This window comes from Cydia amplana, chromosome 27 (genome assembly GCF_948474715.1).
Source record: "Cydia amplana chromosome 27, ilCydAmpl1.1, whole genome shotgun sequence".
Classification (NCBI taxonomy): Eukaryota; Metazoa; Arthropoda; class Insecta; order Lepidoptera; family Tortricidae; genus Cydia; species Cydia amplana.
The window spans coordinates 3,344,214-3,371,133 of record NC_086095.1 but is presented as its reverse complement, the minus strand read 5'-3'; the positions used below and the strand labels follow the sequence as shown (position 1 = coordinate 3,371,133).

The 26,920-nt window shown below is 37.5% G+C and overlaps 2 protein-coding genes and 1 long non-coding RNA gene across 3 annotated transcripts in view; 1 reads left to right on the top strand and 2 right to left on the bottom strand.

The window, feature by feature from the left end:
• Window positions 1-26,920, top strand: part of LOC134660534 (synaptotagmin-7) — a 569,193-nt gene that overhangs the window by 423,569 nt on the left and 118,704 nt on the right. The gene's annotated exons all lie outside the window — the stretch shown is intronic.
• On the bottom strand, window positions 8,065-10,229 carry LOC134660589 (carboxylesterase 4A-like). Its single transcript, XM_063516367.1, has 2 exons — window positions 8,999-10,229; window positions 8,065-8,242 (listed from the first exon to the last, which is right to left on the bottom strand). The coding sequence occupies exons 1-2, from the start codon at window positions 10,132-10,134 to the stop codon at window positions 8,065-8,067; spliced, it is 1,314 nt and encodes a 437-aa protein (XP_063372437.1). The 5' UTR covers window positions 10,135-10,229.
• LOC134660556 (uncharacterized) lies at window positions 23,975-24,181 on the bottom strand. Its single transcript, XR_010097889.1, has 2 exons — window positions 24,130-24,181; window positions 23,975-24,093 (listed from the first exon to the last, which is right to left on the bottom strand). It is a non-coding gene; the product is annotated as an uncharacterized LOC134660556 (long non-coding RNA).

Below are 26,920 nucleotides of genomic sequence, written 5' to 3'. Positions count from 1 at the left end.
GTCGAGTAAATTTTCTTAAAAGTAACATTTAGTAAAATAAGTTTTTGGCAAAAATTTCATTTTTGGTACAAGCTTTTATCGCTGACTGTACTTTTCTTACGACAGACAACTAATACTCATCGAGACAATTCTAAAAACCCCTAACACAATTAGGTTGCGTTGTTTCATCACAGAGTTCCTATGGCCACCTCCTGTCTCCATCATCAGTTTAGCTCGATGGTACCATAATATTGCATTGTCACTCGACTTACATGTGTATGCAAAATTTCAGCTCAATCGGAAACCAGGAAGTGGATCAAATTTAACTTGCAAGATTTGATTACAGACCGACAACGGTACAGGTGAAACTAAATAAAAGCTTGTAATAAATTCAATACCCCAATTTAATCATCTCAAATCCATCCTTTTATCCGTAAGAATCGCGAAAATGCACCGATTATAAAAAACGAGCGAGACGACGCTAACCACGAGGACGTGCGAGCGAGCAGGATAGCCGGGTTGTACCAATCGATCGGGTTTCCATGGCAACGGTATGGAGCTGTTAGTGCCGTGGATTTAGGGAAAGTACGTAAGACTGGAAATGGGTTTAAAAAAACATACAACCGAATTGAGAACCTCCTCTTCAGGAATTTTAAAGGATTCAGGCATCAACTCGTCACACCAAAATTTTGTTCTTACCGGTCACACCCCCAAACGGAAAATTATTTGTTTCAATTCGTCACAAGTAGGTACCTAAATTTAGTTCTATTAAGTCACATCGTAGTTTTGTAGCTATTGGTCACACGGCAAATCTGTTCCTATTCGTCATCCCGTCAAACAGTTCTAACTGGTCACAAGCAGGATACCTAAAAATATTTCACTTCCCGTCTTTCTTGCCCGGTGTGCCTGAAACGTAGTCTTAGGTGTATAATATATGCTCTAATGGAGGATCTGATATTTTTGCACGGCTGCCCACAGCTTGGAGGATACAACTAAACGGAGTAGCCATTAACAGGCTTTCCCCTCTGTCGAAAATAGGCGGCCAACGGTCATACACAATGTATGGACTGACGTTTATCTGACATGGCTATTTTTACGTTACGCATACATTTGACGTTCCCCTCCCCCGCAAAAATCGGCAGACTGTTTTGTACAGAAAATTACAGACATGGCGTCTCCGTTTGATTATATCCTCCAAGGCCCACAGTCATATACCACCCTCATATATATAGTCATATGCCGCACTCCTAAAGCCTTGACAAATAGAGGCGTGTTCAGATATTTGTGAGCACCTTAGCCGCTCCGATATGTCTGATGGCGAGCGCGGTCTACATAACTTTGACACCCACCCGCTATCTTCAGTTACCTGTGAACAAGATGCATGTAACTGCGGTCCATATCCCGGTAGATATACGTCTAGTGAAACTAACCGTGAATCATTCTAAACTGTTAAAGCTCCTTCTAGTTGATGATCTACATCCATGTTACTCAGGATTTGAAAAGAAGACTTGTCCTGATGCCTCAGTGTAACAGGTAACAATGGGTTCCTCGTCTGGCGGAAGAGGGTTATGTATTTTGAGTATTCCTCTTGAACCATCATTTCAGCTATAATTTACAATACAATACAATACACATACCTACTCTTTACTGCACACCTCAATAAAAGAAAATATTATACAAAAAAAAAACAGAAACACAAGCAGAGGTAAACGACAGGCGGTCTTATCGCTAAAAAGCAATCTCTTCCAGACAACTTTTGGGTAGCGGAAATAAATAAATTTACATTTTAACCTAAGTACGTTTCATCATGTTTCATCCAGGTCGCTCTCGACTCATTCAATTTCACCTTGCATGTTAAAGAATGCTTGTAACTATCGGAAAACGCTCAAAACTTTGTTAGCTCATTACAGGAGCGATTGCATCACTTTCTAGGGCCCTATTCGACTTGAGAAAGTGACAAGCGATTGAGCGACGGAGAAGGCCATAGTGTTTATCAATCATCACCATCAGTAAGCAGACGAAGTCGCGGGCAGAAGATAGTATAGTCACTACATAGTATAAAACAAAGTCGCTTCCCGCTGTATGTCTGTCCCTAACCCTATGTATGCTTAAATCTTTAAAACTACGCAACGGATTTTGATGCGATTTTTTTAATAGATAGAGTGATTCAAGAGGAAGGTTTATGTATAATTGGTTAACCCGTGCAATGCCGGGGCGGGTCGCTAGTATGTGATAATCACTAAAACTCGTCAAATTTCATTCGATAGCGTGACGTGACGTACGCGTTTGCGTTAAGTGTCGTTTTGTATGGGATTTTGATTTTCCAAAACGTCCCGCTTGGCGCGCTGTTCCAAATCCCATGCAAAAATATACATAACGCTAACACGAACGCTCGTCACGCTATCGAATGAAATTTACACTAAGGCACAGAATAGGTATAATATACAGAAGGTTTACTCTCTAACAAAATTGGTCTGGGCCGCATGTACTCGTTTATGGTTCCTCTACACGATGGCACACTATGCTAGCCCACTAAGATGGGCCAGCGTGTAGAGAGGGTATTAGTGGTGTCGGATGGCTTATGGCGCGGATGGATGGCGATGGAATGGCCGCGGTGTCCGTTTTTCGGCCGCACAAGGGTAGTGGGCCAGCGATGGTGCGTACGTACACGTGACCCATTCCATAGTGCGTGCTCTCAACCACCGCATGGCCATCGCGCTGGTCCAGTGCTGGGCCATCGTGTAGAGGAGCCATTAGACCTACTTGTAGCGACGCAACGAAATCACGAAGTGAGCCACGCCTGTAGCCAACGTGCCAATCGCTAACGCTCCGTAGCGATCGAAACGCAACTGTCACTGTCGCACTAATATGGAAGAGTGTAGGGAGACACAAAGCGTTTCATTATCGAAGCGATAGAGATTGTCAGCTTGGCTAGGCCAGCTGACTAGTACGGCTACCATCAGTTTGGCACTGACATAAACGCCGTCGAGAACGTAATTTACTTTCTATACATCTCGCTCGTACTCGCATAGCGTAAATGTCAGTTTTGACACTGTCATTGACTCATGGTACGGGCTCTGGGGTTCTGTTCGTAAAAGCTATGGGAATACTTATACGCACGTTATCATTGAATTTAATGTAGTTTCAGTTTGGATAGGAAAATTATGCTAATGGCTAAGATAGGTAGAGGCATGTAGAGGTAATGGACGTGTGGAGGTATCTAATGTAATATTATGCTCTCACCATTTGGGTCAGATCCGTTCAGGTCAACGACTAAGATAAATACTTATTACTGGGATACTGGGTAGGTTATATGTGACATTCTCAATCAAAAGGTACCACATTGTCGCTTACCATAAGAACGCTCTGACAGGTTATTCGTATAAAGATCCAAGCAAATTTCGTCTTTTTGGTAAGCGACCAAGTGTATTAATTAGGTACTTTGAAAAGTGTATAGGAGTAAAAGAGAAAGATCCCCGCAATTTACAATTTTCGGTTTTCGCGGTAGACCCTCTGTTTAGAAATTACTAACACAGTTTTTAGTGTTATGCTTAAAGAAGTTGTTCAAGCAATAAATTATTAATTAAAAACATCACTAATTCAAGTATCTTAATTACTAAAACTAAATTACGCTTCTTTCTCTCTTGGTCAATAATGTACAGAAGTACAGTCGCTATCAGATATATCGGAGCGGCCAAGGTGTTCACAAATATCTGAGCACGCATCTATTGTCAATGCGTTAGAGTGCTTGTTCACATATTGTGAACACCTTGGCCGCTCCGATATATCAGATCGCGACTGTACCCTATTTGTTACCGTTGTTACCAATATGTTAAAACGACAAACCAATTTTTACCAATTGCGTATACGTTCATAGACTAGGAATCCTTTATACGGAGTTAAGAGCAATTATTTCATGAAACCGACGCTGCGCTGCCAAAAATACTGGGGTGCGGGGGACGAGGTGAGCGAGTCCCGTGCCGTGATTGGTCCGTTCAAAGACACGGACATCACACAAAGACACTTTGACTCAAATATGGAGTAAAACTACCGTATATTTGTGACAGAGGGGGTAGCGTTACTATGCTCAGTGTAGAGGATGTCTTGTCTGTGTACACGTTATTCTATTCCAAAATCCCTAAAAGCCGCACGGGATCTTTTATTTTCAACCGGCTATTTGGCGAAGTCGTACATTAGGGTGTCCCTTATTTAACGATTTTCAGAAATCATCATCATCTTCCTCGCGTTGTTCCGGCATTTTGCCACGACTCATGGGAGCCTGGGGTCCGCTTGGCAACTAATCCCAGTAATTGGCGTGGGCACTAGTTTTTACGAAAGCGACTGCCATCTGTCCTTCCAACCCAGAGGGGAAACTAGGCCCGTATTGGGATTAGTCCGGTTTCCTCACGATGTTTTCCTTCACCGAAAAGCAACTGGTAAATATCAAATGATATTTCGTACATAAGTTCCGAAAAACTCATTGGTACGAGCCGGGGTTCAAACCCGCGACCTCCGGATTGCAAGTCGCACGCTCTTACCGCTAGGCCACCAGCGCTTCATAACGCAGTTACATACAGGTACATAAATCAGTTTATTTTATCCCAAAACACTCTGTAAAAAAATTCAGGTCATTCCTGTAACCCGTGCCGAATTTGCCGTGGGAATTTCAGTTGTAAGTCGGCACGGGTTCTTCTTACTGGAATATCCTGAAAATCGCAAAATAAGGGACACCCTCGCACATCCCCGATTTAGCCCATATTTGCGCAGCTGCTCATACCCCGAGGACCCGCTGTTAAATAGCGCAAGTCATTGAGAAAAAATAATAAGGATCGTAAACATTGGAAGTGAGATTGTAAGGCTGATGAAGATAATAATATAAGGATGGAAAACACTTGACTTATATCGACTGGGATATGAACCGTGATTACCTTTTGTATTGTTTTCGAGCTCCCGATCGATATAAGTTTAGTGAAACTAACCGTGAATCATTCAAAACTGTTATTGGAAAACACTTGTCGTAAAATTTGTGTTTGGATGTGAGGAACTGAAATAATACTGTGAAAAATCTTTGCTGCACGTTATATTGAGAAAGGAATATAGTAAAAATGGTAATACTAGATATTTACTTATGTATGTTTGCGAGAGGGTGCATTTTTTGTGAATGAATTGCGAAAACTTGATTACAGAATCCTTATACTGCAAGTGCAATGGACCTTTTTTTATCTGAAATACCTTTATATCAACAGAAATTCTGACAGAATGATCCTTATTGCACTTGAAGCATAAAGGGGCTCACTGATTACCAGTCCGCCGGACGATATCGGCCCGTCAGTTGTTCGGAACTGTCACCTTTTGCGTTCAATTGACAGGCCGATATCGTCCGGTGGACTAATCAGTGGGCATCAAGGATGGAAAGTCACGTATTTTTGACGACGTTCAAGATCATCTTAACTTTAGTTTTTATTTTTTTTGACTAGTAAAATCATTTATTTACAAACAAGATATACACAGTGGTATGTATTACTAAAAGAAATTAAAAACTAGCTTAAATCTATAATAGGCCCTTTAGGCATTGTACCAAGGATGCTGGCGACATTTCCTCGCTGTATCACAATGCTGATACGTTGTGCGAGGCAGCCGCCAGCTCCTTCGGTCACCAGTTACGTCAAGTAGTTACTTACTTTATATTTAAATTTTTATTTTATTTCATATCAATTAATTAGAATGTAAATTATTTCGGAATAATTAGGTACTCGTCGTCTCTCGGCCTACATCTGCTGACCCCTTCGCCGGAACGTTTCCGAACGATCAAAGGCTATTTCATTCTATTAATAAATATTGATTATTAATTATTTTTTCGTTAAAATTGGCGCGTGAACTTAATTGGGTACAGTAAAAGTTTGTTTATTTTTATCATTCAAGTGTAATAAAAATAGATCATTGTTTGTATGGAAAAACAAGAAAATTGGCTTATCCAAAATTAGTCGTGGGTGTAATGGCTAATGGCTTCGCAGAATCGCAAATTTTAAATGTACAGTCGCCATCAAATATATCGGAGCCGCCAAGGTGCTCTCAAATATCTGAACACGAACACGCCTCTATTGTCAAGGCGTTAGAGTGCGTGTTCAGATATTTGTGAACAACTTGGCCGCTCCGATATATCTGATGGCGACTGTAGCTAGGGAATAGTCCCTTGACGATTATTGTTTGTATGAATTAGTATTGAATAATTTTAAATATGAGAATGTATTATTATTTATTCGATAATATATATACTTTTAAGTATTCTTTAGCCTGATGGGATAATTTTTTATTGCTTGAGAATTTATTTAGGTACTTACTTACATAAATTATTTTGACTTTGCTGTAATAGATTTTTTATTTTTCTTTTCTACAGGACATTAGAGTTCAGGTTCAAATAAACAATTTGATAACCACACTGTAATTTTATTGTATATATGTATGTATGTATGTAGGCAGAGATGTGACTTATTTGAAATACTTGTATTTAAAATGCAAATACTAAATGCAAAATACCTATTTTGTATTTAAATACCTTTTGAAGAAAACTATTTTGTATTTTATTTGAAATAGTTTTTGGGACCTATTTTCTATTTTCAAAATACAAAATACTTTATAGTAGGTAATGTAGGTAGGAGTTACAATCTTTTCTGATGTTACAATCCTGGCAACTCTCTCATACTGTTGAATCTGTTTAGTAACGTCGCACATGACCACAAGCGTAGCGAGTGGTTAAAAAAGTGGAATCTTGAGTGTTGCGAGGGTTTCAAGGTACGAGAGGAGAACAAACTTTTCTGCCCTGATGAAACTTTTCTGCACAAACGAGACGTTTTCATCACACTAACGAGAGGCATTATACTAGCTGTAAAACATTACAAATCTAAATTAATGCTTTTAAAAATTGTCCGTTATAAACCATCATCCATCCATCCCTCCGGTTAATATGAGCAAACAATTAGAAATTTGCACTTTAGATAGAGGACTGATTGACACACTGTTTTCAAAGAATGAAGAGAGTCTTTTCAATTCGGATATTCTGAGTAATACTTTTTAATTCAGACTAGGTATTCACTATTTAGAGTACCTTTTATCGCAAAGTATTTGTATTTTTTAAAAGTATTTTGAAAATACCTATTTTGTATTTTGTATTTTAAATACAAATTCAAAAACTATTTTGTATTTTGCATTTGAAATAGTATATCAAGGAAGTATTTGTATTTTGTATTTAAATACTTTTTATAAAGTATTTTTCACATCTCTGTATGTAGGTATGTATAAACTCTTTATTGTACAAAACACAAATTTATGGCACAGGATAGGCAGTACAAAGGTGAACTTATCCCTTTATTGTATCTAAATAAATGAAATGAATGTAAACATCCACGAAAAAATCTGTTGCTAAAAGTGTTATAAGTAACCATAAAACACGTAGGGTAGAGTGGGGTAATCCGGGACAGCGGGTAATTACGGGCGCTCATGTTTTGGGCGATACGGCAATTCCGACATCCTCAATCCACCCACTCTCCCCTACAGACAAGAGTTTAACCTTTGGTATGCTTAGGAGCAGAGCTGCTCCCATATATATTCAACTTAAACATGTATTTATTATGATTGATATCTAAATGACAAATTTTTGACAGGAGCATACGAAAGGTTAACTTTTTTTCTTTTTTTTAGGGTTCCGTACCCAAAGGGTAAAAACGGGACCCTATTACTAAGACTCCGCTGTCCGTCCGTCCGTCCGTCCGTCCGTCCGTCCGTCCTTCCGTCCGTCTGTCACCAGGCTGTATCTCACGAACCGTGATAGCTAGACAGTTGAAATTTTCACAGATGATGTATTTCTGTTGCCGCTATAACAACAAATACTAAAAACAGAATAAAATAAAGGTTTAAGTGGGGCTCCCATACAACAAACGTGATTTTTGACCGAAGTTAAGTAACGTCGGGCGGGGTCAGTACTTGGATGGGTGACCGTTTTTTTGCTTGTTTTGCTCTATTTTTTGTTGATGGTGCGGAACCCTCCGTGCGCGAGTCCGACTCGCACTTGGCCGGTTTTTTATAAAATTAGTTATTCCCAATGCATGGCAAGCCAGCCTCACAATACAGGCCGTCCCAAAATTCCACGCTCGCCTTGTCCGAGAAGTTACCCGCCGTCGACTGTACGTTGATGTCTAAGTATTCCTTGTTCACTGTCGTGTATAACGGCCATGTTGGTTCGGTGGAGTTTTCTGGAGTCGGGTTGCTGAAAAAAAATACATTGATCTAAGAACAAATTAAATTACTTTATATTTTAATTTGTGTATTTCGGTGTATCTTGGTTTTGACGATCACTTGTAATGTAAATATACACATGATATAATGGAATAACAAACGCTTGTCAGTTATGAGATTGTACATTCTACGGATTGTACAAAACAGCCTCAGCTTTTTCCACTTCACGATGAAGTGGTAAATAAGCAAAGGCCCAGCAGGAAGCCACTACAGCTATATCAACCTGCGCAGAAGCTGAAAGTGTCCTAGTCAAATGTCTGTAATATGGCTGTAAAGATATTTAATAGAGAACCAGATGACCTCAAAACTCTACCGACATGTAAATTTGAAAAAAAAAAAATGTTTCAGTGGTTACTTGAAAAATGTTTTTACTCTATAGATGAATTTTTTAATTGATATTTATTATGAATTCTTAATTAATTTTTGCTAATGTTAAACTGACTGAATTTTAATTTTAAGATTTAATTTGACTCCACATGTACATAGTTATGTAAATATTTCTACGCCGATGCATGCCGGCAGAATATGCTGATCTAACACCTTTTACTAACCAACTTTGTATGTACCATATTCTTGGAAATAAAGTATTGAATTGAATTGAACATCCTAATGAATTAATTCCTTAAAAAACTAGTGTGGGATGCATCGTGATGTGGTGGCAGCAGAAACCTCACGCCGCTCTCCTTGGCAAACATCTAAGAACTTTTAATATAAGAGGCAAACTAACCTGGTTTTAGCAAAATCCGTCCATAATTTAGTCACATTCGTCACGTAATTCTGCAACGTTTCTTGCGATTCGTAAGCATCTTTGGTATAACTACTAGAAAACATATAAAATACATCATCTCCGTGACAAGCTCCTTCCAATTCCAAACCCGTACTATACATACTCTTTATAAAATTAAGGTCAGTATCGAAACTGAACCTGTACATATAAATGGGACTGCTGTGTTTAGAATACAAGTAGGTAAATCTATGCACGTCGTATATAAAATGCACATCAGACAACATTGTGACAATCTCCTTATAATCGCTCGCTGTATATTCTCTGTCACCAATATAAAATGTCCTTATTCTTTTGCCCATATCATTAATTTGCTCTTCGGTTAATTTTTCGGCGATCTCTCTAGGTACGTCGTAGGATGTATTATTATTATAAATGTCTAAATTTGCTAAGCGATCTGCAATCATAAGAATGGCTTCAGCGGAGTTAAATCCTAACATCAATGGAACATTGCGAATTGTTTCCGATTGAAGAATATCCAAAGGGTTTTCGCATAGAAAAGCTTCGACACCATCAAATATATTTTCGACAACAGGCAAAAATTTCTCAGGTTGTCCTCTATACTTTTCATCGTCTGTATAAGTAGCAATTGTCAAATTAGTTAAATTCGCTGCTGGTACAGTTCTTAAAAACTCAAGCAGCTCAGTGGTATCATTCGTGTCTTTTCCTAAAACTTGTCCAACTCTAAACGCTCTGTTCTTGCTATCTTCACCTATCGCCCAATCATGGACACTGGTACCACTCTGCGCGATAACTTTATGGAACAGTCCCGTAGTCATCGGCGACAGAATATGATGACTGACAGAGCAAGCCCCGGAACTCTCACCAAAAATCGTAATATTATCGGGATCTCCTCCAAAACTTGCTATATTCTCCTTTATCCACTGCAACGCAGCAACTTGATCCTTCATACCAGCATTGCCAGGAACCTCGGAGGTATTCAGACTTAAGAAACCGAGAACTTCAAGTCTGTAGTTCAAAGTGACCAGGACAACGTCCTGTTGAACGATGAACTTTGGCCCGTACAGGGCATCGTTTCCTGATCCAGATAAGAAGGATCCTCCGTGGATGTAGACCATGACAGGTGTGCTACCGTTGAGGGTTTTGGTGTAGACGTTGAGGAACAAGCAGTCTTCGCTGCCTTGGAAGACGGAGCCTGCTGTGATATCCGTTTGCGCGCAGACGGAACCAAATTCGGTCGCTTGGCGTGTGCCTTCCCAGGTTTGAGGTGGCTGGGGAGCCTGGAAAGATAACAAAACTATATACAGTTCAGGTCTAAAACATTTTTTTATTATGATATAGAAGGCAAACGAGCAGATGGATCGCCTGATGGTATGCGATTACCGCCGCCCATGGACACTCGCAACACCAGAGTGGTCAATAAAGTTCGGTCGACTTAAGTCACGTCGTGCCTCTTCTTTTTCTCAAGTTACGAAGTGTCAGGTAAATAAATATTTAAATACATTCCAAAGACCGATGTGGAACATTTATCGCCGGGTATAGTACCAATTTTGTAAAGTCAATGGACGGCTCTTACCTATTAGTATTTAACCTTTTGAACGCCAAGAACACCAAAAGGCGTACGTACTCGTAACTAGTCATGCCCACAGCGTCCGTCATAAACTATAAGTGTTATGCCGGACGCTGTAAACGTAACCTTCACGCTTTCAAAGTAAGGTTTACATTAGCTTGTTTGCGCCCGGGACCTTGGCGTGTCAATGACGTTTTTTCTTATGACATAAAGCGTTCAAAAGTTTAAAAAACCGGCCAAGTGCGAGTCGGACTCGCGCACGGAGGGTTCCGCACCATCAACAAAAAATAGAGCAAAACAAGCAAAAAAAACGGTCACCCATCCAAGTACTGACCCCGCCCGACGTTGCTTAACTTCGGTCAAAAATCACGTTTGTTGTATGGGAGCCCCACTTAAATCTTTATTTTATTCTGTTTTTAATATTTTTTGTTATAGCAGCAACAGATATACATCATCTGTGAAAATTTCAACTGTCTAGCTATCACGGTTCGTGAGATACAGCCTGGTGACAGACGGACGGACGGACGGACGGACGGACAGCGGAGTCTTAGTAATAGGGTCCCGTTTTTACCCTTTGGGTACGGAACCCTAAAAACGAATCGATAAGGATAGAGCGTCGTAGAAAACATACCTTGAATCTCAGCTCTCCCACCGGCGCCTGCGCATACGGAATTCCCTTGAAACTGTAGTATATGGATCCATCATACAACGTATCTGTAGCACCCTGAAGCACCCCTTGCTTCGTGGTCACTTCATTCTGTAAATGAATATAGGATTAGATACATAATTACTTTAGTACCTGGGAAGGGCAAAATTCTAGTTATAAAAGTTTTCTTTTTATATGTAATCCAGTGACATGTACATATGGCATACGATAAAATACTTAAATAATAGTTTATTAACGACTGGTCTGGTCTAGTGGGTGACCCTCCTGCCTGTGAAGCCGCGGTCCAGGGTTCCAATCCCGATAAGGGCATTTTTTGTGTGATGAGCACAGACATTTGTTCCGGAGTCTTGGGTGTTTTCTAAGTATTTTTATATTCATATTTAAATTTATTTATTGCAACCATGGTATTTTTATAGATAGTACAATGTTTGGGTAGTTCCACATGGACCCTGGGAGGGCATAGCAAAATTACATGCTTAGGATCCAATCTTAAATCTATGTGTATAATATAAAATATATATAATATATTATACATATATTATATAAAAATATATAATATATTATATATATATCGTTGTCTGAGGCCTTTTTGAGCTTAATGTGGGACTTAGTCAATCTGTGTAAGAAATATAATATACATTTTATAATAATTTTCATAATAATAAATTACAGTTTTTGAAGTGAAAACTTCTTTAGCGGCGCTGGGCACTTTTTGAGGTAGGGAAAAAATGATAAAGTAAGGGGCCTGCAAGGTGGCCACTCATAATTTAAATGGCATTTAAATCAATAAAGAAAAACTCAATGTTATTTGACATTTATGTTGCGGACTCCTTTTCAAGACTCTTTACCAATGTTCAAATAATTTGACGTTGTCATGGCAGTATGTAAATAAACATGTCAATGAAAAAGTGTGATCTTATTTGAGAATGATAATAATATATAATAAATAAATAGAATACCTCCGCTAAACATATCGTGTTACCGGGCGTCGGTAACATAGTGAGGTGAGTTTTCACTTCTATCGGCACTCCTGGAGTGCAACCGTTGTTGCTTATTTTTTTATTAGACTACTCTTTGGTGTCATACAAATCAAATATTGACGCAACTGCGCTGTAATTCAGCGTGCGGCTGTGTAAACTGCCGGGCTATAGAGCCGAATTGGCAAACCTTGGAATATTACCAAGCGCTTACTTTAGTTACCAGTGAAAAAAAAAACAGTAGTTAGATACAGTCGCCATCATATTATTATGGTTTACAATACCTGAACACGCACTCTAACACCCTGACAATAGAGGCGTGTTCAGATATTTGTGAACACCTTGGCCGCTCCGATATATCTAATGGCGACTGTACCAAAAATTGGCCAAATTAGATCCAAATAACCGGCCAAGTGCGAGTCAAACTCGTCCACCGAGTGTTCCGTACAATGTTAACGATTTTTGTGTATTTTAAATTTTTTTACAAATTTATAGTTTTCAGAATTTTCCCTATATTTGTAGTGTACCCTATAAATTTTGATTCCATTGATAGTGTCGAAATTTAAGTTCCTTGCGGCATAAACGGCCGTATCTGTTTTTTTTTAGGGTTCCGTACCCAAAGGGTAAAAACGGGACCCTATTACTAAGACTTCGCTGTCCGTCCGTCCGTCCGTCCGTCCGTCCGTCCGTCCGTCCGTCTGTCACCAGGCTGTATCTCACGAACCGTGATAGCTATAGACAGTTGAAATTTTCACAGATGATGTATTTCTGTTGCCGCTATAATAACAAATACTAAAAACAGAATAAAATAAAGATTTAAGTGGGGCTCCCATACAACAAACGTGATTTTTGACCGAAGTTAAGCAACGTCGGGCGGGGTCAGTACTTGGATGGGTGACCGTTTTTTTGCTTGTTTTGCTCTATTTTTTGTTGATGGTGCGGAACCCTCCGTGCGCGAGTCCGACTCGTACTTGGCCGGTTTTTTGGGTTACCTTAGAGGTTTAATTTATTTCCAGCTTCAAGGAACTGTAGACCTAGTATACCTATGGTTTGAATTTCAACTCGATACCACTCGTTCCAGAGATAAAGTGTATTGACAGTTGGACGGACAGACGGACGGACAACGAAGTGATCCTATAAGGGTACCGTTTTTTTCCTCTCGAGGAACGGGACCCTAAGTATTTTGAGGAATAAATACCTAGCAAGCTGGAAATCGTTTTAACAACTTCATTTGGTTCTAAATGCGTGTAAGCCGAGTTTGCGCAATCGCAGAAGTTGTTCAAAATTTTGGATTCTCTTTGATAATAGGGAAACACTATCTATCCACCAAGGGCGAAAAATTGATAAATACCATTTGGACCTTTTTTTTTAATGTGCAATCAAGTTTAAATAAATAAATAAAGACGGCAACAAAATAAAAAGTAGCCCATTTAATAACGTACTAAATACCATAGTTATAAATCTAAATCAAATCCATACTAATATCCATATCCATACTAATATTATAAATGCGAAAGTGTGTCTGTCTGTTGCCTCTACACGCTTAAACCGCTGAACCCATTTAATTGTATGGACATAGTTTGAGACCCGGGGAAGGACATAGGGTAGTTTTTATCCCAGAAATCACTGTTTAAGGGGGTGAAAAGGGGGATGGAAATTTGTATGGGAAATCGATAAAAAGCAGATTGGGTATTAAGAATAAGCTACACAAATTACTAACTCCACGCAGACGAAGTCGCGGGCAAAAGCTAGTATTATAAATAAACCGAAACATTTCCGTGTAATTAAAAAGACCCAGTATTATTTAATAACAACAATGTTGTATGGAATTTAATGTTCTTAAATAAAGATATTTTTTTTTTATAAATTAGAAAATTATAGCTCACCTCTGCACAGACCATGCATCGCGAATAAAGCAACGTAACGCAGAAGAAAACGAACAAATTACTAAATATAGACATTCTCAGTTTGAGAGTTCAACCGGTAATGAGTTAGAAACACGTGCAATGCGGTTATATACAAGATCCGGATCGTAGGGAGAGAACAATACATCGATTTTATCGACAATATACCTACGATAGAAAAAATAATAATTTATTTCGAAGCTTAATAATATCGTTCGCAGACGTTTCTGCTTAATACAAAATTAATTTAGTATGGGATAGCGCATCGTTACTGGTGAATTTCCAATATGATTTGGAACTCTGGTAGCCGTTTAAGAAGTGTAGGACTCTTACGGTAGATGTCGCTATGAGTCTCCCTAGGGCTCATATATGGTGGAAATATTCGCTGAATTGGGTACGGTCTTGGTAGCTCAGATGGCAGAGCACTGTACTAGTGATCCAGTGGTCATGGGTTCAAATCCCACCCAAAACAGTGAATTTTTCCACTTTTAATTTATTTCGAAGCTTAATAGCATCGTTCGCAGACGTTTCTGCTTAATACAAAATTAATTTAATATACCTACAATAGTTTTTTAATTAGTCTATTAAATAAAACCTCAAACTATGATAAAACTTTCTGATACGTACTCTTTTTAAAGGCCAATGATGAAATAATGATAATAGTAGTTTTTTTTGTTAAATATGGAAGAAAATTTATTGGGACATAAAAATACAAACTAAACAATAAAACTAAACTACATGCAATAAAAAAACTTAAAATAATTATAAGATATAATAAAGTTTTGAAAAGATGTGTCCTGCCGAGTTTGTTGCCAGTCCCATATTGGGATACCCTCCTCCAATTGAGGGGGGATTTAAATATTCTCGAGGCAGAGGTGTAGGGTTGGAGCCGGTGTAGCTCTATTTGACGTTCATAAGCGCATTGTAATATGCCTACTTGAATAAACTGTCTTTTATCTTATCTTTTATCTTTTATTTATTAAAACCTTAACATGATTAAAAAAAAACTTACAATAAAAAGTAATCTAAAATTAAAACTACCGACAAAACTAACTAACCTAAAAAATAAATAAAAATAAAAATAATGAGGGTGACCTAGACCAATATGTATATATTTATTAAATTGCTTAATTGGAATGAGTAGGTAGGTATGCTTGGTTACGAAAACCTTTATATTTGGGGCATTATCTATGAAAAGGGACCTTATTGTCGATGGCGCTTACGCCGCACAGCGTCGCGCGGCATTGTATTTAAATACATGATATAATTATATCGGAGCATCGTTAATAATGGCGTAAGCGCCATCGACAATAAGGTCCCTTTTCATAGTTAACGTCACATTTTATAACTTTAGAAAAGATGACTCATACCTGTTATTTTATTTAAATAAATTAACCCAATTGCTACAGTTACAGTCTGATAATATCGCTCAAAAGCTAAAAATATGAAAATTGCTTCTAAAATGCGCAATTTTATTTACGAATACTTTTTTACATACATATAATGAAAGTGATAGAAGAACCTAAATCTATAATGAAATTGTAAAAAAATGTAAGACCATTTCATTAAAATGTCAAAAGGGGCTCTACGTGTTGGCTTCGGCTTCGCGCACGCCTCCCCTGTGGAATATTATTTTTCCATGATAGGAAAGAAATGCTTGGTAATTATTTCATCTTATCTTATCTTATAACTTTAAACGAGCAATTCTTGTTTATTTATTTATTTATCTATCTATCTAATACCTTTAAACGAGCAATTCTTGTTTGTTTATTTATTTATATTTATCTAATTCTAATCTTTAAACGAGCAATTCTTGTTTATTTAATTATTTATAAGTATATTTACTTATATATATATATTTCGGGGATCTCGGAAATGGCTCTAACGATTTAGATAAAATTTGGTATATGGGGGCTTTCGGGGGCAAAAAATCGATCTAGCTAGGTCTTATCTCTGGGTAAACGCGCATTTTTGAGATTTCTATGTTTTCCGAGCGAAGCTCGGTCTCCCAGATATTTTATATAAAAGAGTACCTAATTTTAAATCCATTTACCTGTAATATCTGGGACACCAAGCTTTGCTCGGAAAACATATAAAAACTCAAAAATGCGCGTTTTCCCAGAGATAAAACCTAGCTAGATCGATTTTTTGCCCCCGAAAACCCCCATTTAGCAAATTTCATCGAAATCGTTAGAGCCGTTCCCGAGATCCCCGATATATAGGTACACAAATAAATAAATATACAAGAATTGCTCGTTTAAAGGTATAAGATAAGATAAGATTCGCAAGAATTAGAATTATCCGAAATTCCTAATATCCAAACAATTCGATATGACATGCCTACTTATTTATTGAACGTTCGCCATCTGTCGCGAAAATGTTAATATTTACACAAGTGCATTGATATATGTGACGTTATCTATGAAAAGGGACCTTATTGTCGATGGCGCTTACGCCATTATAAACGATGCTCCGATATAAATACAATGTCGCGCGACGCTGTGCGGCGTAAGCGCCATCGACAATAAGGTCCCTTCTTTTCATAGATAATGCCCCATATGTCCTTGGTTATGTTATTATGTTGAAAATGTTAGCAAAACACACTAAACAAGGCAGTTAGCAAACTGGGTGCCTAGCCAAAATGCCAATCGTTTGCGCCGTATCGTTTGATATACCGTATACGCTAATGTAACGTTTCTGTCGCACTAATATGGACGAGAGAGACTGCCGTTTTGTTCGCTACGGCGCAAACGATTGGCATCTTGGCTAAGTCCTCCGAAGACATTGGTAGGTTTTGTGGAGGAGCTGGGTGCCTAGCCAAAATGAAAATCGCTTGCGCTACGACTGCTGCAATGCAACGCTTTGTGTCTCTCTGTCACTCTTCGAGATGAATGCGACAGTGTGACAGTTGCGTTTTGTTCGCCACGGAGCCTGAACGATTGGCGTGTTGCCTACGGGCCTGGTGGCCTAGCCAAGGTGACAATTGCCTGCGCTTCGCCATCGAATCGCTTGGTGTTCTCTATCACTCTTCCATATTAGTGCGACAGTGACAGTTCCGTTTAGTTCGCCACGGAGCCTGACGGATTGGCACGTTGGCTACGGGGCCTGGGTAGATACAAAACAAGGGAATACTTCAACTAATTTTACGAATTGTATCGTTTTTTCAGCCATGTCGAAAAGTATTTGCCTGTGGAAAGAAAAATACAGTTAGCGATAAAGACTTATACCAAAAATTTATTTGTTGTCAAAAACTTATTATTTACGTAATATGTGTATGCTACATCTATTAGGGAGGCGATCTGTGCTCTTTAATGACCTTCAACGCTGGTATCTAGCAATTAAAACAGTTATTTATCATCTAGGTTAACAAAATGTAGGAATTCTAAGATACTTAGCCATAATTTACTCACATTTTAGTAAAGAAAATGGCAACGAATTTAATTTTGAGAATTTTTATTTCAATTTAGGTACAATAAATTATGTTAATTAGCTCGTAAAGGCTCTCTTGATTGTTCAGAAACTGATGAGAAAGTTGCATTTTATTCACAAGAGTGGAAAAGCTAGTGGAATTGACTTTTACACTTTGAAGATTATGATATTATACAGTGTGTGGCCTATAACGCGGGCGAATAATTAAAACGTAGATTCTACTACTCAAATAATAAAACTTTTGTTCGACAACTTTTTGAAATTATGTAGTCTTAAAATTGTCCCTTTTTCAAACAAACTAAATAATATTTTCAATGTACTTTAAATTCCGTCTAATTGACATCGCCCGTCAGTCTTGTCACCGTACAGGCATAATCAATTTCGTGATACATTGCGTGTTCGATTAAATTTTAAAGTGTTTTAAAATACAAACCACAAGTTATTTTTAAAAGTCGCTGAACAAACATTGTCTAGTTTGAGGAGTAGAATCTACGTTTTAATTTTTCGCCCGCGTTATAGGCCACACACTGTATATTCAATTGCGTTTTTTTGTGTTATATTACACCGTTAGCATGTTCATCGCGTTGGTGTGGTGAAAACGTTTATATTTCAATCGATATTTAACCCTTGTAATCCTCGCAACGCTCAAGATTCCACTTTTTAAATTAGTTGCTACGCTCGTCGTTCAAATTTGGCATCTTTCACTTGCTCGGGTATCAATATTAGCACAAGGGGTTAAACAACAACTTTGCCATCTTGTAAGACCGTTAACTATTCTTTGCCGTATTTTGTTTCCTCCCTACATACCTACATTTATTACGCTTTGCTCGGTAAACATATAAAAACTCGAAAATTAGCGTTTTCCCAGAGATAAGACCTAGCTAGATCGATTTTTTGGCCCCGAAAACCCCTATATACCAAATTTCATCGAAATCGTTAGAGCCGTTTCCGAGATCGCCGATTTAAAGGTATAAGATGTATGCGTACGTATGTCCATCCACTATATTTTATCGTATAACAGCATTAACAGCCATATTCGAACTTTAAGTTACGTCAAATATTAGATATAGAAACGATATGGATCGGATATGTCAGTGTCAAACAAGTGTCAAAAGTGACATGTCTTCAAAGAAACGTCGCTTTTTACACTTGTTTTTCACTGACATATAAAGTTCGAATATAGCTGTAAGAATATACCGCTATAAACGTAAACAAGTTCAAGGTATGTTGTCACAGAATAATTTTACAGAAAGTTTACTTACAATCACACTTTCGGAAACAAAAGTGTATATCTTAAGTACCACATATACGTTACTCATTCACTTTTATGAGTTTTATGTGAGAAAAGCATATTAATAAAAAGAAACTGCCATTTCCCTATTGCTTGCAGCTAGGGTTTGCAATACGGATCCGAAATGTATGAAATTATCCGGATCTGGATCCGGATCCGCGGATCTTCCCATACATTTCGGACCCGTCGTGCAAACCCTACTTGCAGCAATGAACCCGCGTGTCATCGGTCCGTCTTATTATGAGCGATTACCTTCATTACCTATCTAAAATCTAAAAATCAAACTGCATACCTATTTATTTATTTTTCTATTTTATTAATCGGTTTCATTTTTTTTCGTTTCCTATTCAGGTGAAAATTTCCATGCATAGACTAGAAATCCTCTAGACGGAGTTAAGAGCAATTATTTCATGAAACCGATGCTGCCAAAAATACTGGGGTGCGGGGGACGAGGTGAGCGAGTCCCGTGCCGTGATTGGTCCGTTCAAAGACACGGACGTCACACAAAGACACTTTGACTCGAATATGGAGTACAACTATCGTATATTTGTGGCAGAGGGGGTAGCGCTACTATGCTCAGTCTGGAGGATGTCTTGTCTGTGTTTCCATGTTACCTATACCTAATTACATTATTGCAATTTACTAATTGTAATTATCTTGTTATTATTATTTACTTTAACGAAACTTAATCGCATATACTCAAGGCATTGTTCCCGTGGTCTCGGTGAAAGACTGAGTCTATGTAAAAATCGTACAGTCACCAGCAATAATATGTTATACAACGAAGGCTGCAAAAATATCTGACACGATCTTGTTTGTAGAGCAATAAGAGCGTGTACACATATTTTTGCGGTGTTTGTTGTGTAACATAATTATTGCTGTTGACTGTACATAGACGTTGAAATTTATTTTAGTAGATTAACTACATCTACATAAGCTATGACATAGCCAAAACACAAAGGTATTAAATATTCAGCCGTTCCGAAACACGATATGGAGTAATTAGGAACACACCCTGGTGTTCCGAACGTTTGTGGAAATAGAAAAATTGATGACAATTAGAATTAGGAAAATTATAAACGCGACTGCGGATAGGCGCTGGACTTAATAACGATAAAAAATAAACGAAATATCGAATTTAAACTGTTGTGAAATATACTAACATTGAATAATTTTACGGTTTAGTGACTTAAAACAAGTGAGTCTAAACCGTAAAATTATTCAAACGAAATATTATTCATTTTCACGCGACTTTGTCGATATAGAAGCCGGATCTTAAGGGGCCCACTGATTACCAGTCCGCCGGACATCGGCCTGTCAGTTAAATGCAAAAGGTGACAGTTCCGAACAACTGACAGGCCGATATCGTCCGGCGGACTGGTTATCTGTGGGCCCCTTTATCCACCGTGAGCGTGGCAATCCCCTTGTAAAGCTTTATACTTAAACTTATATATACAACAATATATATAAAATATGCATGAGAAAACAGCTATCATCACACCGAAGCAGTGTGAAAAATACTATAAAGATGGTCCTTCTAACCGGACCCTATCTACCAGATCTGAAAACAATATATCGGGTGGAACAGAACGAAGGACTTTTATGCAAACGGGGAATCGTTTAGGTTACGTACTTTATTTTTGACTTAACAGTAGTAGCAGGCGTGGCTCACTCCGCGATTTCGTCGCTTTGCTACAGGTAGCTAAAAGTACATCCGTTCCGCCCCAATTTTGGGGAAAGCCATAAGCCGCGCGTGGCGCTGTCGCCACCTAGCGGCCATATCTGTGCTGATCGTAACAGACGCGTTTTGTTAGAGAGTGTCTTCTGTACTTAGAACTATTATTTATTTTGTGGTAGTAGTAAACTCTTTATTGTACAAAAATACATATGTATTTGAAATAACAAAAAAATAGTAAGAAGTACAAAGGCGAACTTATCCCTTTGAGGGATACTTAATCATGTTAATGTTTCTAACCGTTGTTGAAATACATTTTGTTAAACATTTGTGCATAAATCTGTATGTTCCAACCCTAGCATTTAATGACATGACATGTGTCAATTTAAAATGTAAATAACTTTGTAGGGTTGTCACTGATATAAAAATTTCATTTTAATGATTTTGTTTCACTTTTTAATCCAGCTTTACAATACAATACAATAACTCGATTGTAGATCACTTATATAACACTATCCTTTCAGCTCAGTCTCTAGAAATGTTCCATCCTGTATACGGGCTAGTATATAAAATAGGTGTACGTCCACTACTTACATCTAGTAATCTAAAAGTATTCGGTATCAAAGTAAGCGAGGCAATCCCCTTGTAAAACTGGCTGCATTTTGTAGAAAGCTCCGAATAAGCCGGGAAATGTGGAGTTCGCGCACTTGGGAAATATAATGTTATATTTCACTCTGGTTTAGTGGGGTAACTACATTGTATGGATGCGAGTAACATTGAGTTATTACATTTTTGTGAGGCGTTTAAAAGCATACATGTGAAATGCTTCAGATCACACGTTATCAACAAACACTCATGTAATCTGAGGGTTTCTTGTTTACTAGATACACCGGATATTCTGTTACTATCCGGTATCCGGTGTCCAGTTACCTATTATCCGGCTGGATGTAACTATGCTAGATTTAGACCCTAGAAATATTCATTATAGAAATGAGTCCGTTCGAACGTTCATAACGGAACGGAAGGGATAGTTCTGCCGGCCGAATATTCGGCGGCCGGATAACAAATAATCGACTGATGGTCAGGCCGAACATCCGGTATCCGGCATCCGGCTAAACAACTATCCATTGCTTCTCTATGTTATCGAGATTTTTTTCCTACTGTAATACGTAGTCGCGAGCAGAAGCTATTGTTTGATAACCAAGTTTGCTAATAACCAATAGCCAACAAGCAATAACCAACTTAATTAAAATTTATAATCAAATTAATCTATTATCAGCAAGTTGCGATGTTTTCCATTTGTTTACATTTAAGTAAGTAAGTGTTTCAAAGTATACAGAGTGATTTTGCTATGTGTGACCATATTCAGAGGGGTAAATATGTATGTCATACTAAACAACTTTTACTATGGGGCCAATAGCGAAAACGAAACATACATTTTGGCGAATCATATTTCATTGCTTTCTATGGAATAACAGATTTATTTTTTGCTAATTCAAGGTTGCGGGGTTGTTCATTATGACCTACCCTTCAGACAAACAAAATAACACCATAACTAATAACCTTGCGTATGCCCTTTTGACCGCCAGATATTTCATTGTTCACATTTAATATCTCGCTAAACAAAGCCTTACATTACGAATAAATAACAATTACTCCCTCCAGACATAAGGAAACAATCACATTATTAACACAACGAAACCACTCTCATCGATTGTAATGAAAACAAAAAGGCAATGTGCGAAAAACCAACTGTGGATTCTTAGATACCTGCACAAGTACAGCTTACATACTTTAAACGTAACCATTTTCACTTGAGCCCTTAAAAGCTACTAGAAACCCCCTATATGTTAGAAAGCTCAATTTGGTGCGGGCGAGGACGGGGGTCTTAACAGGATGGCCGGGTGTGCGTACAATGTTTTTGAGCATGCGCGTACCGTAAGTTTTCAGTTGAGACCTTGGTCCTACACTCGCGTGTCGCGTCCCTATCTAAAAAAAATCGAGCGCCGATTTCAATTTGAATAAAGAACGCAGTGTTTTTTAAAGTTTAAAGTATAGTGGCCAGTGTTTAGTGCTTTTTCTTTTTTAAATTTGGTGGTTTTGCGTTGTAGTACGCTGCGTAGTAACACGTGTTGGTTGGAGATGTGATTTTTTTTTTAAATGTCCGACGGCCCTAGCAGACTGCCCTCTATCTCGGGGTCAAAATGCAAACCGAACGAAATGTGGGCAGCTATGACGAGATCTATTGAGATTTTGGTGGCATTCTTCGAGTACTATGCACAAAGGTACATAATTATTTTTTTCTACTCCAGCACTTAAATGTGTCAATTAAATGACTGACAGTGATATCTAAAGCAATGTCATTTGAATGCTTTGTGTATAGGCTCATAAGATGACTGCTAGCAGTCATCTTATGAGTATAATACAACTGCTTTATTTTTTTTAAAGATACAAGTTCCGATCATCTTGATTGAAAGAGGTATGTTTTCATTTACAATAATAACTCTTTTTTTTTTTAAATAATAACTCAATTTTTTTTAAATAATAACTCTTTTTTTTTAATAATAACTCTTTTTTTTTAATAATAACTCTTTTTTTTTTTTGCTGCAGCTGTCATAGAAAAAGTAATGTATGCAACAGCTCATAATTGGTTCTTAAAATTCTCGGGTCTTTTTTTACAAAACTCGACTACGTCTCGTTTTGTAACTTCGACCCTTGAATTTTAAGAACCCTTATTATATCACTGTTGCATAAACTACTATTAAACTAACCTTCTTAGCTGAAAAGCAGTATTTTAAATGAAAATTGAATACAAATATGTACCTTAACCTCCTGAGACCCAGAAGAATTTGTTTTGTTTTTGAATTTGGAACCCTTAGTTGCTCAATAAAAGCACAAATATTTTTTCGAATATGTACAAAAATTTGAACGCGGGGTCTTAGGAAGTTAACATGTTAGACTAAAAGTTCCATTTTATTTATTTATTTAATCTTTATTGCACATAAGAAAACACACTGTACAAAAGGCGAACATAATGCCATAAGGCATTCTCTACCAGTCAACCTCAAATATTTAATGAATTCGATGAAACAGATACCTAATGAGTTCATTTGTATTAAATGCGGGATCCAATTAAATATACAAATTGCATGCAGCGACACTTCGTATATTTAATTAAACGCAAGTTGAATTAAAATACATAGTTGAATTAACGTTAATAATGAGAGAGTGATAATATTAATTTACTTATAGGGGAAGGTCGGTTGTATGTACCGCCGGTTAAATCTTATAACGTCAATTATTATTCTTAAATGAACTAGTTTATTTACACATGAGGCACGTAAGTACCTAACTATGCTACAGCGCAATAATCACAAAACATATTTGATTATATTTAAGCAAATAAAAGAGAATCCGTCAGTTCAATGCATTTGAATAACAAAACAAATAATGAATAGAATCAGGCGTTACTTTGCGGAAATCCATATTAATTAAAACCAAAATATTACTTCGCTAATCCGCGAAAAAATAACGTGCTAGTCAATCAGTGCTAACCCGTTAATACTTGCTTGCGTATTTTTTACATGCAATTAATGTTACCACCCTCCCACCGCAAAAATAAATACGCAAATAAATATAACAAACCACCACCAAAAGAACAATACTCGACACGTGTTTAAAGATAGATAGATAAAAGATTTTTATTCGTGACGATCACAAAACATGTACGGACATGTACAGACAACAACAACAGCAAGAAAAGAAGAAATTAATAAGTGTGCATCACGAAATGGACCCAACTCATCATAGGTAATGCTAGTTATAAAGCCAGCCTTCCATATGGCCCATTCGGTGATGCCACGACAGATAACACATAAAGCAACATATTAAAATACTACAAACATACACAAAAGGAATAATTAAGAAAATAGAGAATACAAAAAAATATACAAGAAAAATACAAAAAACAGACAAAACAGATAAAGGAAAACATAAACATAGACAAAAATTAATAGTAACATATATGTAATATTATGACTGTTTCGCCTCTCTACGAGGCATCCTCAGCGGGCGAGGATAACAAAACAAGATGGATGAAAAAACAAGAGTATTCAACAGAAGTGTAATGTATATCATCGCAACGACGGAGATTTAACTAGGAGCCAGAAACAGTATAATAATAAGGACTGCTAGAGTCAAGAACGGAATGGCGATTACTCCACCGACAAGAGGCTACTAGGATAGACGACTAGACTCTTAAAATAGGGTATTTGACTGAATTTCAAATAAATTATTTCACACCATGCATGAAATAAAACACTCGATAATTATTAGAAAAACATAGATAGCTGTTATTTTTAAACACAAGTTCTATTTAATAAATCGGATAGAAATATAAAAATTAGGTGAGTTGACCCTGACGTCTCACGATGTAATGTTTCATATAAATTCCATATTAGGAAATCGTTTTGACAGTTCTAAAGAAGAAACTGATTTGACTAGTAGGATAATACCCTATTGTGATGATGATGAGAGTCAATGATTTTCGAACCCAAAAAATAAGGATGTGTCAAATGAAAATTGCTGTAACGTTTCAGTTGTTAAATTCAAATTGACTGAAAATTTTCGATTTTGTGCACCGTTTCTTCTGGTAAAAGAATAAGAATAATTTACTGTGTATACATATATAGATGGTAATCTTAATACAATTGTTTTCAACAGTTACGCGTTTCGGGTATATTGCTTAAATTGACTTATAAACGACGCGCTTAGTTTTTCTCCTGCCACTCCTACCAGTGCTCACATACGATTACCGTCAGTCCTTATTTTTTACATATCTCTGTCTGTGTCAGTAGGTTTCAAGGAATCAAGTTTATTTTTCATTTCCATATTGCCTCGCTTCTTGATGCTTTTATCCGCAGACGTATTAAGTTGAAGCTACTTGCCTTAAAAGGAATTATCTCTGTTGAAATTTCACGATTTATCCAAGGATTTTTACTCGACTTACAAAAATATTTCGCGAATCTATAGACCGACAAGAAACTGTAGAAAACTATTGAGGGCGCCACTTCCTACGTAACTGTCACATTTTTGACGTAAAATTCTTAAACATTTAGTATAGAATTTTCTAGTTCCATTTTATTTAATATCTAATATTTTATGTCACACTATAAACCACATTTTATTGGTACATGAGCGAACTGCCCTCCTACTGGAAAGCAGCTACCGCAGCCTATGGACACATGCAACAGTAGGGCTGTCAGATATCTATCAAAAAAGCCGCTTCCGTACAATTGAAATTATGCTCTCTTTTAAAACCACAATATAATATATAACCAAATATTATAGGTACATAAAACTTTGCATGAACACATAAATACGTAACATCCTATATCTGTCTGGTACGGTAGGGAAATAAAATGCACGTTGGGCGGTATAAGGTTATAACGCGAAAAGCAAGGAAAAGGATACGCTTTTCTCATTATTCAATATTTTCAATATCCCTTATCGAGCTTTTGTCGGGTTTGACAATGATTCATTCTTCACAAGGTTACCTATATTATAATGGAAAATTAATGATTTTCCCATAAGTCAGCAAGGGTCTTTGTGTTGATGGTACTTACCTAAGGTGCAGGGGCAATTGCGACTGCTGGGTAATTTAAACTAATCTTAATATCTTCCATGTTTTATAATATTTACGCATTCACTGCCAGCAACCCGCCAGGCGGGTGCACTATCCGTAGTCACTTTTCGCTACATACGGTTTTTCCCGTGTTATCGGCTACGCTTGTAGCGCGTAGCAAGCACTGAATGTGTTAACTAGAGTGCCATACATGTCCAAATGAGTATCAAACATGACAAATATTATGTGTTGTGTGTGACTCTAGTTAATAGGTAATGTAAAACATGGAAGATATCTCGATTAGTTTAAATTACCCCGCAGTCTAAATTGCCCTCTGCGTCTTATACGTATTATCGTTAATTTTAAGGACAACCTGTATGTTTATAACAAACGACACATACAAATTATTTTACAGTACATATGGTGCTACTTTCCCGAACAAGTGCGGGAAATAGCACTTTCCGTGCGTATGTGGAAAGTTTAAACTGCCATATGTACTGTAAAACGTTGTACGATACACGTGCGAATAGGTAATTCGCCACTCGTGTCGAATTTCCTCTTTTCCGCACTTGTATCGTAAATAACTATAGCCTATATACGTACCACTGCTGAGCATAGGCCTTCTCTCATGCGTGAGGGGGCTTGGGCATAGAGAAATACTCGTATAGTAATAATAGAGTGCTAACTCCATACATCAGTTTTGGTACCAAAAATACTATTATTTTCGTAGTCGACATCTAGTATCGAGTAGCGGAATTATCTATTATT